The sequence below is a fragment of the Dasypus novemcinctus genome, chromosome 31 (genome assembly GCF_030445035.2).
Source record: "Dasypus novemcinctus isolate mDasNov1 chromosome 31, mDasNov1.1.hap2, whole genome shotgun sequence".
Classification (NCBI taxonomy): Eukaryota; Metazoa; Chordata; class Mammalia; order Cingulata; family Dasypodidae; genus Dasypus; species Dasypus novemcinctus.
In genome coordinates this window covers 32028245-32046349 of record NC_080703.1, presented here as the reverse complement: position 1 = coordinate 32046349, position 18105 = coordinate 32028245, and the positions used below count along the sequence as shown (strand labels likewise).

At 42.1% G+C, this 18105-nt stretch overlaps 1 protein-coding gene across 3 annotated transcripts in view; it reads right to left on the bottom strand.

Moving 5' to 3' along the window:
- NGLY1 (N-glycanase 1) overlaps positions 1 to 13411 on the bottom strand; it is a 92514-nt gene extending 79103 nt beyond the window's left edge. For 2 of the 3 annotated variants that reach the window (XM_058290761.1, XM_058290762.1), the window contains exons 1-2: positions 13202 to 13411; positions 6022 to 6136 (exon numbers count right to left, since the gene is read on the bottom strand). In XM_058290761.1, the coding sequence (XP_058146744.1) occupies positions 6022 to 6136; positions 13202 to 13338 (252 nt within the window). In that variant the 5' untranslated portion in view covers positions 13339 to 13411. The remainder of the gene's footprint in view (positions 1 to 6021; positions 6137 to 13201) is intronic. The other variant, XM_058290763.2, reaches the window with a different exon arrangement.
- Positions 13412 to 18105: the final 4694 nt, after the last annotated feature.

The following is an 18105-nucleotide window of genomic DNA, read 5'->3' as shown; positions in this document are numbered from 1 at the left end:
GGTGATATATGACTGACAGGGAGCTGTACAGAACATATGTCCAGGGTGCATGGTAATGTTTGGATATACTCATAGTGGCAACAATTAAAAACCACAGTAGGGGGGGTACTGGGTTCCTGGCCAGTGGTGCTCTGTCGTGGTCCCTAGGGGAGCAGTGACAGTCTCCCAGGTACAGTGGTGGGGACCGGGAGGGAGTGAGGGTTCAACAGTGAGCCCCTGATGCTAATGACTATGCTTGTGAGCTGATAAACCCAAAATAAGAACAAGGCCTAGAGCAACTTTGTGCCTGGGAATTTCCTTCTGTCTGCCTTCATGTTACTCAAATGTGGCCAGTCTCGAAGCCAAACTCAGCATGTAAATGCAATGCCTTCCCCCCAGCGTGGGACATGACACCCGGGGATGAGCCTCCCTGGCAACGAGGGACCACTATCAACTACCAACTGATGATGCAACTGGAAAATGACCTTATACGGAAGGTTCAATGCGGATCAGCAGAATATCCATGTCTACATAAAATACCATGACTTTAAAATGCTGTTTGACCTAAAGTAAGGGGGAAATGGAAAGGAGAAATGAGTTTATATGGCTACGAGTTTCTAAAAAAGAGTCTGGAGGCTGGCAGAAGGTTTGCCCTCATGCACAACTGAGCAGAGTCAGAGAGACAGATAAAGCAGATACAACCCCCAGATATTGGTTCCTTTGAGGGCTAAAGAGACCCATGGGAGTTATGGTCATGGCCGATGGGGTTAACTACCAGGGCAGATGGCCCCTCTTTGGAAATGGTGTTTATGTGTGATGAATCTGGACTCAGATGGGATCTCCCTTCATAAGACTTTCATGCTAATGTGCTGGAGGTGCAGTTAATGTTGGGGTTTAAGATATATTTAGGGGATTTGAATCTCTGGACTGACAATGTGATAGCCAGATCCTGAGCCTCAACAGACTCCAGCACCTACAATCTGATTTATTGGACTTACCACACTCAGCTAAGATGGAGTTGAAGAAGGACAACCATCACACCATGGAGCCTAGAGTGATTACAACTGAAAATGGGAGGATTGCATCCAGCATCCAGGTGGAATCTGAGCCTCCTCTTGACATAGAGGTGCAATGGACACAACCAATCCAATGTCCACATAGAAGAGGTGGCATTGGATTGGGAAAAGTGGACATAATGGACAAAGGGTATGGGGAAAGGCAGGAAGAGATGAGAGGTGGAGACGTCTTCGGGACATGGAGCTGCCCTGGATGGTGCTTCAGAGGTAATCACCGGACATTGTAAATCCTCACAGGGCCCACTTGATGGAATAGAGGAGAGTATGGGCCATGATGTGAACCAATGTATATGAGGTGCAGAGGTGCCCAAAGATGTACTTACCAAATCCAATGGATGTGTCATGATGATGGGAACGAGTGTTGGTGGGGGATGGGAGAGGGGGGTGGGGGGGGTGGGGTTGAATGGGACCTCACATATATATTTTTAATGTAATATTATTACAAAGTCAATAAAAAATAAAAAAATTTAAAAAAAAAAAAGATACAATAAACATTACAACACTCATAATGTAAAAATAGTAAATTACAAAAACAAAAAAATAGTGAAATGGATGTATTTTCGTTAAGTTTCAAAGGTGTTGTGAAGCAATAGAGCTAAAATAGTAAATCTGACTATTGGAAATGAGGTAAATAGGCTGTTACAATTTGCAGTAGACAGACCTGTAGATTGTGAACATTTAAATTAAACTCCACAGCTGAGAACGACTTTACTTTCCTAGAGATGGCAGACTTAGTTGAATTTACTGACCAAGACATTACTCAATAAGGACATAGGCATCAATTCTGTACGGATCCTTTTTAAAAAGGTAGACAAAGCCAGGAAGTTCCACATATTGCCCACATTGGCAGCAAGAAAAATTTTTTTTCTCTTTTAAACACCATGTTGTGTTTTATGTGTTCTAGGTTTTTTACACACATTATCTCAAGTAATTACCATAACACACTGAAAGGTAGTGTAGCAGTTTGATGTAATTGATGAATTCCAAAAAGAAATATTGGATTATGTTTGTAATCTGATATGTGCCTGGGCATGACTGAGTTATGATTAGGAGGCTCCTAATCATATGATTAGGAGGTCCCCACCAACGGGTGGGGACTCACGGATAAAAGTCATGGCAAGGAACAGAGGTGAGGGTTTCTGATGTTAGAGTTTCGATATTGGAGTTTGCTGAAGACTCAAGCTGGAGCCCAAGGAAGTAAGTTCACAGAGGAAAGATAAGCCAGTCCCAGGAAGAGAGGAACCTTAAACCCAGAGAAAGCAAGCCCCAGGAACGTAGGAACCCAAGAAGCCTGAACCCTAACAGACGTCAACAACCATCTTGCTCCAAATAGAGTTTGCTGAGGGAACTAAGTTATGCTTTATGGTCTGGTATCTGTGAGCTCCTATCCCAAATAAATACCCTTTGTAAAAACCAACCAATTTCTGGTATTTTGCATCAGCACCCTTTTGGCTGACTAATACAGGTGGGTATAGGTTTATCTTCACTTTGCATATGAAGATACTAAAGCAGGGAGAAGTCAAATAGCCTGCTTGATACTACAGAACAATTCGCAAAGCAGGAATTCGGACTGTCATGACCTTAATTGTCATGCTATATTTGACTTCCTCTTACACTGAACAGACCAAAACCCACACGCTCACAAATAGTTGGAAGGGATAAGCAAATAAAAACATCACAATATCAATGTTTATATAAGTGACAGTTGGCATAAATTGGAACTACTGACATCTCCTCTAGTACAGGAGCTCTTATATATATCATACTTGCACCAACATGTTATTCTTGTGCTGGCTGTGTTGGTGCAGGTGTGATATAGTTAATCAATAACACACAGCATTGTGTGGGCTTAGTAAGGGGCCCGTGTTTTTCACCTGACTGGCAAAGGGGTCCATGGAACAAAAAGGGTTAAGAACTACTCCAGTAGAAAAGAACTACCTTACATCGAAGATGAAGTTAGGGATGGAAATGAGCTATCTGGTTTAAAACCAAATATGTAGACATTTGACCTCATCCTGTTGGTAGAGCAGCTCTAAGAAAAGCAGATGACACCAAGGACAAAGATGGAAAAACAGCATGCCAGGTATGTGTCTGGGATGACGTCTTGGACAGGGCCCCTACAGGACATAGATGCTATTTATGCTTAGCTCCCTTCCCTTCAGTCTCTTCAGGACCAGTGGTAAAAGTATATACGATTATGGCTCAAGTGTTTGTATCAAAAAAGTCGTTAACAAAACTGTATTTTCATAAAAGGGCAAATTATAGGTCTAACATTTTAAGAAATCAATGCAAATTCTAGTATGTAACAGTTTTGGTGGGATAATTCTCATTGTAGTCTATTTACAGACCTGGCCTCTGCCCACTAAATGCTAGTAATATCTTAGTTACTGAGTCAATCAAAAATGTCCTTAGATATTTCCAATGCCTCCATTCCCACTGGGGTGAAGATGTGGGGGTGAGTGGAGGACAGGTATTGCTTCTGGTTGAGATCCACTTGATTAAACTGTAGAGTAACATATCCATTTGGATCTAAATCTTTCTCAACCTCTCTCTTAGAGGTTGCACAGAAAAGAAGGCAACTTTAAAGACAGGTGGATCTAAAAGTACTCAGGATTTTCTTATACAGTCAAACGTTTCAGGGTACATTCCTACTTCATCTCAAAAACCCACCAAGTTTCTTCTTGGTGGTAGTTTATTTTCTGCTCCATCAAGTTCCTCCTGAAACTTAGCCACACTGATAAAACTTTTTTTTTCAGACAAGTCCTGAGGTGTGAACACCAAAGCCAGCCAGAAACTTTAAAAACAATTTAGTTTTACTGAAACATGTTAATCTTTTCTAAAATTAAGACTCCATTTGCTTCAAATATTTCTGTAATTTGGCTTGTTACCTAGTAGTAGGAGATAAACCACTGGGTTTGTCTAGGGCAGACATGTGACTTCCAGTACTAAAACCAGGACAGTCCTGAGGATACCTGTTCCTCCTACCTGGCATTCAAGTGTTTGCTGAATAGAAGACAAATCTGACTCCTTAAATCTGTGACACTTCAACAATGAAAAATGGGTACAGTCTCCAGTTGACATTTGCTCAATTTTCCTGTCCAGTTTGAGTTTCAAAATCTGCATTTCCTTAAACAAAATAGCAATGCTAGTTTATCCCTTTCCTGTAGTTTAAAATTTGCTATGTTCTCTGTATGTATAGTCTATAAGCTGGTGATGCCATTTTTATACCTCCACCCTGACCTCTTTGAGTTGCAGATTCAAACATCCAACTGCCTACCTGACATCTCCACTTGAATATTTAAGAGCATATCAATTATAGTTAGTTGTTCACAGAGATTTCTCCCCGTTAACCAAATCTGTTCCTCTCCAAAATTTCCCCTTCTTAATTAGGGGTATTCCTAGCCACTCAGTTGCTCAAACCAAAACCCAGAAGTCACACCTGGTTCCTTCCTTCCCCTACACCTCATATCCAGTATGCCAGCAGGTCTGCTGGCTCTGCTTCAAAAATAAATCCTGGATCCACCCACTTCTCCACTCCTATCAATCTTTAATTCAACAAATGTTTACTCAGTGCTTCAATACACCAGGACTATTCCTCCAGGAGCTAGCCACACAGAGAACAAAACAGACAAAGAGCCCTGTCCTTAGAGCTTACACAAACCATTACCATCTCTCATTTAGACTAATAAGTTTTCTAATTGGTCTCCCTGCTTCATCTCTTGGCCTCCTCCCCCTAGATCCAGTATATTGCTTTACAACAGCCAAGGAGATCTTTTAAAAAAAGTTATTTCCTGCTTATAGCCTTCTAAAACGCTGCTCATCTCCTCAGAATAAAATCCAAGTCTTTACCACAGGGCTCAAAACCTCACATTTTCTGGACTCTGCCTGCCACAATGACTTTCTGTGTCAAAGCTACTCCCGCTAGAAGTCCTCTGCACATGTTAATCCTTCTGCTTGAAACAGTCTCACCTGAGGTGCAGGGCTGGCTGCTGCTTGTCACCCAAGTCCCAGCTCAAATGTCACCTCCTCAGAGGCCTTCCCTGATTACTCATCCTAGAGTAGCTGCCCACCACTCCAGTTCATCTTTATTTTATTATGGTCGTTATTTTCTTTTTTTCACTCACCTTGTTTCCTTGTTTACATGTCTACTGTCTGTTTAGCCTACCAGAATGCGAGCTCTATGTGAGATGGGCTCTATATCCATCTAGTTCACTACTGTATCCCAGGGCATGCAACAAGCATCCTGTAGTAGCTTGGCACCACTCTCTAACAATTTCTAGAGCCTTGCCAATCCTGATGGCCACTGACTACGGAGTCTCCATAACCTGGCTCTACCTCTTCCACTACCTCATAAACAGAAACTGTTAAGCATTTAAATAATACGGAATTGACAATCTTGAGAACTACTTCTATCATGTTGCAAAATTAACCTAATTCTGAAGTATATGCCATGCAACTGCAGAAGATGGAAACACCAGATTTTTCTTTTGATCTATAAGAAAAATATTTTTTCTGTCACAGAAGAAAATCCTTCAGTGGCAGGTGAATTCAGTCTTTCCATGTTTGAGGCTCTTCATTTCTGAGCAGCAACAGGTGGTTAGAGCCTCTGGATATTTATGTGTGCTCACAAACGGAGCTTTTGCTAGAAGCCTCAAGTGACCCACATTTGGTTTTTGGGTTGAATATTAAACACCCCATCCTTCCCATTGTAAAAGACTGAGATTTATAAGAATTTCCCCTGTAGAAGAGTTATTATAGTTACTATGATTTTGAGGTATATTTACTATGACTTTAAATGGCCAAAAGGTGAAGAAATAACTAGTTCTATAGTTACAGAACTGTACAACAGTTCTACAGATTCCCCAAATATTAATAAAAAGAAATCTTATTCAGATAATTATCCATTAACACTACAATGACTGCTTTGTATATGAAGAGGGGAGAGGAAACACCAGAACATACTTACTTCTTCAAATCCCATTTCAAATAAACATTCAACAGCTCCTCTGACAGGCAACAGTCTAGTAGAAAAAGCTGTGTTTCCAATCCGGATGGATCTATATTTTTCATCATTAGGGTTTCTGGAAAAAAAAAATGACGTGTACAACAATTTATATTTTTCAAAGAGTTTTTACATTCATTTTCATACTTTATACTGGCTGTATTCCAATAGGCAGTATGCATTCCAACTTTACCAAAAGAGGACTCTCAAGCAGTTTGGAAAAGTAGCTGGATTTTGTGATTCCTACCTTAATATACATTCTATTGCCACCTCACCATTTAATTTCACAACTGTTGTTATTAATTTTTCCATAAGGGAAATCCATGAGATGTTTTTAATTTTTAATCTAGCTGTTAAAGCTAGATACCTTTATTTTTTAAATATTTTCATTTTTTAAGATTTATTTTATTTATTTCTCTCCCTTTCCCCTCTGTTGTTTGCTCTCAGTGTCCATTCACTGTGTGTTCTTTTGTGTTTGCTTGCATTCTTGCCAGGCAGCACCAGGAAACCGTATTGCTTTTTTTGTTGCGTCATCTTGTTGTGTCAGCTTTTTTTCGCACCAGGCAGCTCTCCTTGCAGGGCGCACTCACTCCTTGCATGTGGGGCACCCCTATGCAGGGGACACACTGCGTGGCACAGCACTCTTGCATGTGGCAGTACTGCACGTGGGCCAGCTCACCACACGGGTCAGGAGGCCCTGGGTATCGAACCCTGGACCCTCCACATGGCAGGCGGACGCTCTATCAGTTGAGCCACAACTGCTTCCCGAAAAGCTAGATACCTTTAGTAGTCTTTCAGATTGAGTGAAGAAAAATATTCATTTAAGCTGAAGACAGAGGGAAGTTTTGTCTGTTTTATTCTGATAAACTCCACCAGCTGGAATGTGCCTGGTATGTGCTTAATATGTATGAAATAAATGAATAAAAGAAAATAAAAGCTAAAAAAAATGGATCACAGTTCCTTAAAACTGTGTTTCTGACAAACATGAATCCTGATAAACCTTCATGGCTACTTGTTTTTCTTTCTCCTCTGGATAAATGATTGTTTTTACTATAAGTTCTGCTTGAGCTCAAGACTTATTTTTGGTGCAGAAAGTATGGTAATAAAATAAAATGAAGATGTGAAGCTCTTTACCATGATTAACATTTTGAATTATATGCCTGGGATGAGTAACTGGTACATTAAAATGTAAGCATCGATTTGAGATTTTCATTAACCTTGACAAAGCAGAAACAGTTTTTTAAAAAATAGAAAGAAAACAACATAGGATTAAGTTGATCAAAGTAGTATACTTACAGGACCTTAAAACATAGCCTAGGATGATAAGTAAATTTCATCTTGGAAACCAACTGCCTTAAAAAGGTATTGGCTTCCATAAGCACTATTTTAAGGATTCTGAAGCTGTGTTGGGGGCCCATAAGAAGTATTGAAGCCATCTGCCCTGGGTATGGAAGGAATGGGTGGGGCATAAGATTACAATTGATTTACCATCTTTGTCCTAATCATACATGTTCTTTGGAAATACCGATGGAAAAAAAAAACAAACCCAAAATACGCATTTTAATTGTGTAAGTTTTCCCAAATTTTATATTCCTTTTCTAAACACTACCTAATCATTTAAAACTTTTCTTCCTCCTAATTTCAAAATTTATACAAGTTCATTACAGAATATTCAAACACAAAATCTGTAAAACGGTGCTAGTCAATGTTCACAGACTCGTGCTATTCTGCAAACTCTTTGCTACCCATCCATGATAAGAGCAGAAATTGAGTGCTCAGTATTTTTATAGCAACTTGTCACAGCTATACAATTTTTATTGTAATTTACAAAATTTATAGATCCTAAAAGGATTAGAAATTTAAAAAACTACTCTTTACCACAGATAATCTGAGAAACACAGATAGCTGAGAAATTCAAAGAAAAATTTATCTCTATCCTTCCACACTTTAATTCTGTGTATTCAATCAGGTTTTCTCAGTCTCAGCACAACCAACATTTGGAACAGGACAACTACTTGTTGTGGGGGCTGCCGTGTGCATTGGAGAATGTTTAGCATCCCTGGCCCCTACCCACCAGACACCAGTAGTACCCGCCCACAGAACTGTGACAACCAAAAATATCACAGATATCGCCAGAAGTCCTGTTGGGGTGTGTGTGTGTGGGGGGAAGGGCACACAAAATCACCCCTGGTTGAGACCTACTGTATTAAATACATATCTTATAAAACTACAATCCCAGAGTTTCATGTTTTTTTTTCTCTTTAGGGATTTACTGTAAATGTAAATTCCAAAAGTTAAGTATTTCCAATATCCTTTTCATTTTTTTTCAATTATCCTAGTTCTTTCTAGCCCTCTAATCAATATCTATTTTGTAAATAAATATACTGTCAAAAGGCATGAGTACATATGTACACATATTATATGTAAAGTATAATGTTAAGATTTATTTTGTATAACAAATATTAATAGAATGTCTGTGTATAAAGAAATCTCACACACAAACACCTTTTGATTTTGATCCTTATGTAATTTTACTGTTTTTTTCTTTTAAGTACTGTTTTCCCATGCAATTTCATTTTCTTATTAATATTCTTTTCCTTAATTACCCTCTTCAATTTTTAAATATCTTTTTTCAGTGTACTGTTTCATTGTACACTTTACCAACCAAGCAAAAACATTATAAAATAATCTTACATATATTTATCTAAGCTAGTTATAGATAAATGGGGTATTTTTTTCAACACATTCCACAGGGTGATAAACAAGTATCACCAGGATGATATATTCTATTGGTGCAAAAGTGCTTGAACTATTTTAAAAGATGTTTTTACAATGGTTTCCAGAAATTTATAGAACCAGAACCTTTCACCAGGCTTAATCTTTTAATTTTTAGATTCTTCATCTTTATCTCTTTAACACTACCTTTCTTCGCTCTTTTACCGTGTTTAAAAATTCTTATAAACTTACATTAGATGCTCTGATACAGCTTTTCATTTTACTTTATGGTATTTCAATTAAACTCTTCTCTGCCATAGGCTTTGTATAATTGAGATTTTTCCCTTTAGTTTTTGTTGAGCTATTTTCTATCTTTTTACATCATCTCTGGACCTCATGTATCAATTATCTGCTTTTTTCACTAAAAGAATATTTCAAACAGGGTCCAGCATTGACAGTCATGTCCAGTTTCCCAAATTCTATCTTGTATTAAATATTATATTGAGCAGACCTGCCATGACCTTGAGCATAGAATGGTGCCAAAAGTCGACCCTTGGAGTCCTTCAAGCCTTAGAGAACTTAGCTGTAAGGTCATCAGATCCCAAACCCCACCGGATTTCCTGCCCTTAGAAAAGTGCTATACACTTTCCTAATCTCGTGCTTTTCTGCATCATCCTCGTGTGCCCACTTACCCTTGATCTCATTACTACTACTCTCCTCATCCTGCAGTGTCTAAAGGACCCTTAAGGAGTGTCTTCATTTTTACCTGATCTTCCACCATTAACCAAATTCTCCCTCTGCAGATTTTTCTCTATTATTTTCTGCAGTAACACTTCAGTGCTTTGTTTCCCCCATCTCTGTTGTCCTTTAGTTATTTCTGCAACTTGTAATATTTATCTTGCTTCTTATCAATTATTTTGCATCTTTGCTTGAGAGTTTTTGGTTAGACAATGGAGTTGAATGAATGGGGTCTTAAAAGGGAAGCAATGGTTTCCTGTATCTCACACAACCATCACTCTGAATATATTTTGGTGTTTTCTTAGTAACTATATCTCCACCGTTATCTACCAAATTGTTTAACTTATGGAAAATTAGTCTCCGTTTTACAACTGAATGGTAGGAAAAAGTCATGCTCTGTACTTTAAAAGTGATAATCTACTATATTTCTATGATTTTAAGACTTGTTAACAGTAGGCCTCCCACAGAGGTAACAGCATTTCAGAAAAGAAGAAAACATTAAGAATTAAACATATCCATAATTTACCAGTCTGCTTCCTCTTCAGAATGCATAACCCCAGAAAGGGTTCACATAAATGCAAACAGTACAAAAGCGCATCCTATAACTCATATTTATATTACTTATCACAAAAGTTGTTTTGTAAGTCATTTTAAAAATTATTTCTAGTCCTGAAAGTGTGCTTATTCTGAGATACACCTAAAATTCTTCAAGATCATCTATCTGGCTCTAACTCTAACATTCCCTGTAGATGACAAGCTAAACTTTTATACCTAATCTAGCTTAAATTTAACATGAAACACAGAATAATAGTAACAGATCATATCATTAGCAGCTTATACTTTTTCCCACCACCCAAGCCACCAACAAATTTAGCAACCCCAAAGTAACTATCTTCTCTCAACTTCTCCAAGTATCACTGATAACCTAGATTTGAAATCTGAACTTAATTTTCAATATTTTGTCTTCCCCAATCACCAGGTCTTCTCCTTCCATTCAGCTACTGAGACTTGCCAATCTCTGTTGACAATACTTTTTTTCCATTCCATCCAAATTTACTATTATGACTATTGCAGTAGTTTCACATATGGGATCCATGTCTTGTGTCATATTATTCTACATGAATTTCCTTCATTTTGCTTTCTTTGACTCCAGAAACTATAATTGCTCTCTCTTGTCTACTGAGTCAAGTACAGGGTCTCTGATACTCTATCAACCAGTTTTGCTTTATCAAATGATTTCCCTCCTGTTTCCTCGCATAAACATTTACGTACTTAAACTCTGACTTGGAATTGCTCTTTAGATTTTGTGCTCTGGTTGTCTTCCATACCTAAGTCTTTCTCCCAAATGGATTTCTGTTCTTGGAAGAAAAAAACACACTTTCTATTCTTGATCCTTCCCAATTATACTCAGTGAAGTTGGTAATCAATAACTGTCTTAAGTTTGTAAAAGAAATTAATGGAATATCAAATGTATTTTTTAAAGAACAAATGGAAAAAATGAACAAAGGATTCCATACAAATATGGTAAAACTCTGTTATGGAGTTTTGAAGATGCAGGTATTCTAGAGAACAGCTCATCTGTACCTAGAAGTCAGTGACCAGGAAAAAAAGTAAAAGTTCTTCACCCACAGAATCTTATGGATGCAAATTAGCACATATTTTATTCAGTAATTTCATTAGATTTATGAGTTTGCTGAGGAACAGGAAATATGTCACTAGATAGAAATTTAGAAAAATTTAACCAAAGGTAGAATTTTTCACTTGAAAATTTGGTATATACATGATACATATCAACGTTCAAAAAAAACCAAACTGCTAATAAAAATCTCCTTTCAGCACATGTCCTGTAAAATATTGCCAGACCCTGAGGTAGAAGCAAGGGAGATCAAGATGAAAAGACACAGTCCCTTATCTCTAACACCAGTCAATTTCCTGATAACAAAAGGAACAGGAAAACTTGATTTTCTTCACTCTCAAATAATTTAGATTAGCAAATTCATATTGCTGCTTGGCTGGGGACCAAGAAGGGTTATTGAACTTTTCTGTTAAGAGTTAGGAAGTCTCTGGGCTTGGATGGGGGAAGAAAAGGTAGTTTTTTCCCAAGCCCCTGATGCCTAGAGGAGTTTGAATTCTAATATGAGGGCAATTATTTCAGACCAAAGTTGAAAAAGCAGTGTTTCATAACATCTCCAATTATGAGTTCCAGAGTCCTAATTCCCTTTTTAAATCAAACCTTCTTCAGATCAGAACAAAAACCATAGTAGAGACCATAAATGAACTGTTGCCAGGGTGCCAGGTCTCCTCTAGGAGCTGGGGAAACACTCATAATGATGATTATGATGCCCAAAGCCATCATCTGCATGCAGAGAATTTCCCCTTAAAACACCCTGATCTCGGCATTTTTTAATTCATGGGACTGAAAGCAGAAGTGAGCCCTCATCACAAAGTCACCTCCCTTTTCTCAGCAGTGGCCTTTGAATAGTTGGGCGGCTTTCCAGGTGGGAGGCCAACTGATGGGCTCTGGAGAACCCAACCCCTGGAGTGCATGCATGCAGAGTCCACTGGTATCTGGACCTCTCAGGGGAGAAGAGGTGAGTTGGGAAAGTGTCACAGAGGAGGAAGGCAGGGCCCGGACAGGTCACAATTGTGTAGCTGTGAACAATGCTCAGGCTGCATCCCTCGCAGCACCGGGCACAAAATGAGAACTCAGGATACTATTTTCTCCTCAATTCACCTTCAAAATCATTAATATTACCTAAATGAACAGTATCACTGCCACGGATTAAAACACTGCACTTGTACCTAACCTCTCTAAGTCTGAGTCACATGAAAGCTATAACCCTGAAACAGGATATACAGATCACTCGGGAGAGCCAGTGGGCAAGGGGCTGAGGGGGACAAAGAATCTAGATAATCAAGGTGATCTGATAAATGAGGGGACATCGTTAAATCACCAGGCACGTGGAGCTTATTTGACCTGGTCCTGCCCCCACCTCAGGCCCCTCCTTAGGACACCACTTGATCTGAAGAGTCGAGGTAGGGGGTGATTGAAAATTATTTAAGATGAATAATCAAACTGGCCTCCCAATTCCAAAATCGCTAATGTCCCTTAGTGCTCGAGACATGCTCATTTGCTCACTGGATGAAATAAATGACTCGATTACCTTCACAAATTCTTACTAACTTAACCGGTCATGCTGAAGAGTGGAATCCAGATATCAAGGCACTTCACTTTTCCTTGTAGAAACCACCACCTCAGTATTTCGCTTTAGGATATTTACTAGATTATCAGGGACTAACTTGGAAGGAGCCTGTGGAAATGCTGGCCAGCCTGCCCGTAAAATCCACGGGCATTTATGGAAGGAAAGCGCGACTGACACCCCAGGCAGTTAATGGTTGAGGTGAGGGGCAGGGGTCTGGGGCGCCGCCCACCTCCCCGCCGGGTCCCCGGAACCCCCACGGCACCCCGGCGCCCCCGACACTGAACGCCAAGCCACAAGTGCAGAGAAACTTCCTCTCCTCGGGCGGGGTGGAGCCCGTCGGGGCTCGGGGGCCCGGGCCGGCGCCCTGCGGCGTCCCCCAGCGCCCCGCGGGCCTCGCCGCCCTCCCGGGGACCCGGCCCGGCGCCCCCAGCCCCCGGCCGCGTGGGCGCCGCGCCCCGCCCGGCCCGCGCCCCCGCCGGGCCCCGCACCTGAGGATGTTGTCGGCGTAGGTGAGCAGCAGCTTGGAGGCTTCCAGAAACGTCTCCGGGGCGTTCTGGCAGAGCTCGGCCACCGCCGGGGAGGACGCGGAGCCCGCGCTGCTGTCCAGCGCCGCCGCCGCCGCCATGCTTGAGCGCGCGCGCCCGCCGCCGCCCCCCGCGCGCCGCGGGCCGCACTGAGCAGGCGCCGGGCGCGCGCCCGCCTCCGCAGCCGCCAGGGCGGGGCGGGCGCGGGTCCCGGGGGCGGGGTGGGGGCGCGGGTCCCGAGGGGCGCGGGGGGGCGCGGGGGGGCGGGGTGCTGGTCCCCAAGGGGGTGGGGCACGCTGATCGTGGGGGCGGGGTGCTTCTCCTCAAAGGGGGGGGGCACGCTGGTCCCGAGGGGCGCGGGGGGCGGGGCGCAGGTCCCCAAGGGGGGGCTCCTGTCCCGAGGGACGCGGGGGGCGGGGCGCTGGCTCCGGGGGGCGGGGCGCTGGCTCCGGGGGGCGGGGCCCTGGCCCCGTGGGGAGGGTCTTGTCCCGTGGGGGTCGGGGCGCTGGTCCCGGGGGGCGGGTTTGGCCTGGGGGGCCCGGGGCGGGCGAGTGGGCTGCTTGGGGGGGCGGGGGGCGACGGCGAGCCAGTGCCGGCAGGTCCTTCGCGGGAGCTCCAGGTCCTGGGCGCCCCGGGCCGGGCCTGGATGCCGGGGCGGGGGTGGGGAGACCCCCAGACGTGCGACTCGCGCCTCCCTCCTTCCCCGCCCGGCGGCCTCCGGCAGGGAGGTCAAGGTCAGGCCCTCGTAGCCTCCCGGGGCGAGGGGGACGGCGGGCCCCGGAGGGCAGGACAGACGAGCCGGCCGCTCAGAACCACGCGCGTGGCTTTCAGCTCCGCGGGGTCCAGACCTTTGGCTTCTTTTGAGAGCTAGAATGAGTGGAAATCCCTCCCGTGATTGCCAGCTCTATAGGAGGACAGCTCTAGAAGGTCGTGTTTCAAAGTGCCCGTTAGAGGGTTGTGGCGTCAATCTACTGTGTGTTGACCAGCATAAAACACACACACAATAACAAACCAGGAAAGAACCGAATAGAATGGGTGAGGGGGAGGAAGAGTATAAAAATATGCACCCAGTAGTAGGGATAAGTATTGTTTAGAGACTTGTTTTACAGATCGATCAGTGTCCTTTGTTTCTCCTAGAAGATGGATTCCTCACCTCCTTAATTCAGTGTCATGCTTCAGCAACCATTGAAATAAACTTCCCTAGCTGCAGAAATTACTTTCCAAATCTCAACAAATATTTTCCTGACCTTATGTTTCTAAGATACTTGCCTCAGGAGCCTCTTTGAATGTTCTCCATGCTTTATACTGTTTGCTTTAGATTTGAACTTTTCTTCCATCATCTCTGAGCCATCCAACTTCAATTTCCATTCATCTGCCAGATACATAAGAGAATTTTTTAATAAATAGGGTAAGACTTTTAAGCAGCTTCCGAGAATAATGTGTTTAACAGGATGTTGCTACCTGCTGTAATTAAAATGTTCATTCTGCAACGCAGACGCTTCTTTCTTGCTCACATAACGGTTTAATGTTAGGTGTAATTAGTCAGGGGGTGGATTTCCTCCAGGAAGTTGTTCAGGGACCCAATCTCCTTCCATCCATTAGTGCAAGAGTCAACAAATATTTTTTTGTAAGAGGGCAACAGATAGTAAATGTTTTCGGCTTTGTGGGACTGTGGCGCAACTAGTCTCACTTTGCATTGTAGCCCCATAGACCATACTTACAACAGGTGGGCGTGGCTGTGTTCCAGTGAAACTATTTGCAAAAACAGGTGGCCTGCCTGATTTTCCCCACAGACTGTAGCTTGCCAGCTTCTGCCACAGAGCCTCAGAGTCTGGCCTGTGGGTGGGCAAAATGCAGGCTCACCCACTTCTTAACCACATAGATCCAGAAGGCACATGTAGCATTTTCTCTTTCATTTCATTGGCAAGCACGAGGCCCTATCTAAATAAAAGGGGGGCTGGAAAAGGTAGTTGCTTGCTGGACAGAACTCTACATGAATGAAAGGGGGAAGGGGAGAGTTAGAGCTAGCTCTCTCTCCCACAAACTGTCTGTCCTTTAATCTGGGTTCCTTTTTACCATTAGCACATTTGTTTATTCTTATAATAATTATTTAAGATTAAAATATATTATGTAATGAAGTGTTTTTTTAAGATTGATTTATTACTATTTTTTTATTTATCCCCCCCCCACACGGTTCTTTCGCCTGTCTGCTCATTGTTTGCTTGCGTTCTCCAGGAGGCACTGGGAGCCACATCTGGGTCCGCCTACATGGGAGGCGAGTACCTAACCCGGTGAGCCACATCCCCTTCCTGTGGGCTGCGGTGTCTGCTGGCTTGTGGCATCTGCTCGTTGAGGTGTCTGCTTGTTGGGACCGGTGCGGTATCCGCTTATCTTTAGGAGGCACTGGGACCCAACCAGGGACCTGCAACGTGGTAGGTGGGCGGCCAACTGGTGGAACCACATCTGCTTCCCTGATTTATGTTTTATTAGAGTGCTTTTTATTTCTTTTAGAATGCTTTTTATTTTCCAAATAAAAATCTTAGGAGAAAACCCAGTTTTTACAAAACACCAAAATGGAGGTACTCTGGAATTAAGGTAGAAGAGGGAGGGTCTGTCACCTCAGCCTTCCTTTTTTTTTTTATTCTATTTATTTCTCTCCCCTTCCCCGCCCTCAGTTGTCTGCTCTCTGTGTCCATTTGCTGTGTGTTATGTGTTTGCTTGCATTCTTGTCAGCAGCACTGGGAATCTGTCTCTTTTTGTTGCATCATCTTGCTGTGTCAGCTCTCCGTGTGTGCGGCGCCATTCCTGGGCAGGCTGCACTTTTTTTGTGCTGGGCAGCTCTCCTTACAGGGTGCACTCCTTGCACGTAGGGCTCCCCTATGCGGGGGACACCCCTGTGTGGCAGGGCACTCTTTGCGTGCATCAACGCTGAGCATGGGCCAGCTCATCACATGGGTCAGAAGGCCCAGAGATTTGAACCTTGGACCTCCCATGTTGTAGGTGGACGCCCTATCTGTTGGGCCAAATCAGCCTTGCTCTTGACAGAGTTGATGACTATAGGAACATGCAACCATAGTGTGAAAAACAATGTCATAACATTAATACTGAGGTAATATACAGTCCATAAAATCACAGAAATGACCATTTCAGGAGTTATTCAGTACATTGCTATTTAATCTTTATCTATCTATCTACCTATCTAGATATCTAGATATCTATCTAGATATCTAGATATCTATCTATCTATCTATATTTTAGGTACCAGAGGCTGGGGATTGAACCCAGGACCTCGTATGTAGGAAGTTGGCTCTCAACCACTGAGCCACATCAGCTTCCCTGAATTGGCTTTTTTCATTTGTTTTGTTTGTTGTTTGTTTTTTTAAGGAGGTACCAAGAAAAGAACTTGGGACCTCTTGTGTGGGAGGTGGGGCTCAACCACTTGAGCTACATCTGCTCCCTGTTTAATCTATTTTTAATCACCTGAAACTTTAAATTCTTCCAAACAACTCTTAACCAACCCTTCTCTTAAAATTTACAAGTACACAATACTCTGCCACCATTTATGAAGTATTGAGGGAATTTGTTATAATAAGAGACATTATCTCATTCTTTTCCCTTTGTGCTTGTTTGTACTTAAGTTGGGGATATTTGGATTTTTTAGTTGCCTTTAGAAAATTTGAAGATATTAAGCTACTCTTAATTTCTTTATACCTGTCATTGCTTCAAACAACTAAAGCAGAGGTTCTTAGCCATTTTTGTTCCATGGACCCCTTTGCCAGTCAGGTGAAAACCACAGATCCCTTACTAGGTCCACACTGTACTGTGTATTATTTAATAAATATATCACATCTGTACCAACCTGTCCCCACAAGAATATTGTTTTTCTGAATTTCAGTTCAAGCTCACGAGCCCCTGGTTAAGAACCCCTGAACTAAAGGATGTTCTACTATTAAATCAGCATTTAACTTCCTGTTCTTGCAGCTGATTTTTTTTTTCTCTGAAAGAATGATATTTTTTTCAGGATTCCAGCTTTATTAAAGACATCGTCTTTAAATTTGACACATGGTGGCACTATTCTTAAATGAAATAGACAAAATAAGAAATGACCCACTAACTTTCCCCCAGGATCAGTTATGTCATAAAATATGTATATTGACCTCAACAAAGACCATCAACAAGCAGAGGAGTTGAAGACTTTTAGAAATTGGTGTGGTGCTTCATTATTGTGTGATCGCATTAAGTTATTAACCAACAGCTATTTATTGAACACCTGCTGTGTACAAAGCAGTCTGAGATAGATGACACAGAGAGTTTAATGTAGTGAAGATGAAACTAATTAATAATAATATCTTACATGCAGGTATCCCTTTAGCTGACAAAACAAATGTTATTGTGAAGACCAAAAAAAAAGTCATTTGGTAAGACGTGCCAAAGCAGTGTATGTATATTAGCCAATGTAAGGGTGTGTATTAGTTCATTCATTCAATAATCCATTCATTCACCGTATTTTAGGGAGTACTAAATATCAAGCACTGTGCTAGACGCTAGAAATACAGCAAAGAAGGAGACAGGCTTGGGCTCTGCTGTCATGGATATCATGATGAGTTTTGAGCAGTAGTTGGACAAGCAAAATCAGCGTCAGGGAACTTACTAGAAAGACAACTCTTGGGCCCCCTCCTGAAGCAATCTGTGAAGTAACAAGCCCATCATTTGACTTGGATGCCTGATAACTTTTGAGAACTACTACTTTAGAGGAAGGACAATTTTACCATGGACCGAAGTTTCACAGAGGAGGAAGAATTTAAATAGGACTTTTATCTTTGGAGGTTAAAGAAGTTAAGGAGATGAGAATGGAAGATCTTCCTAGG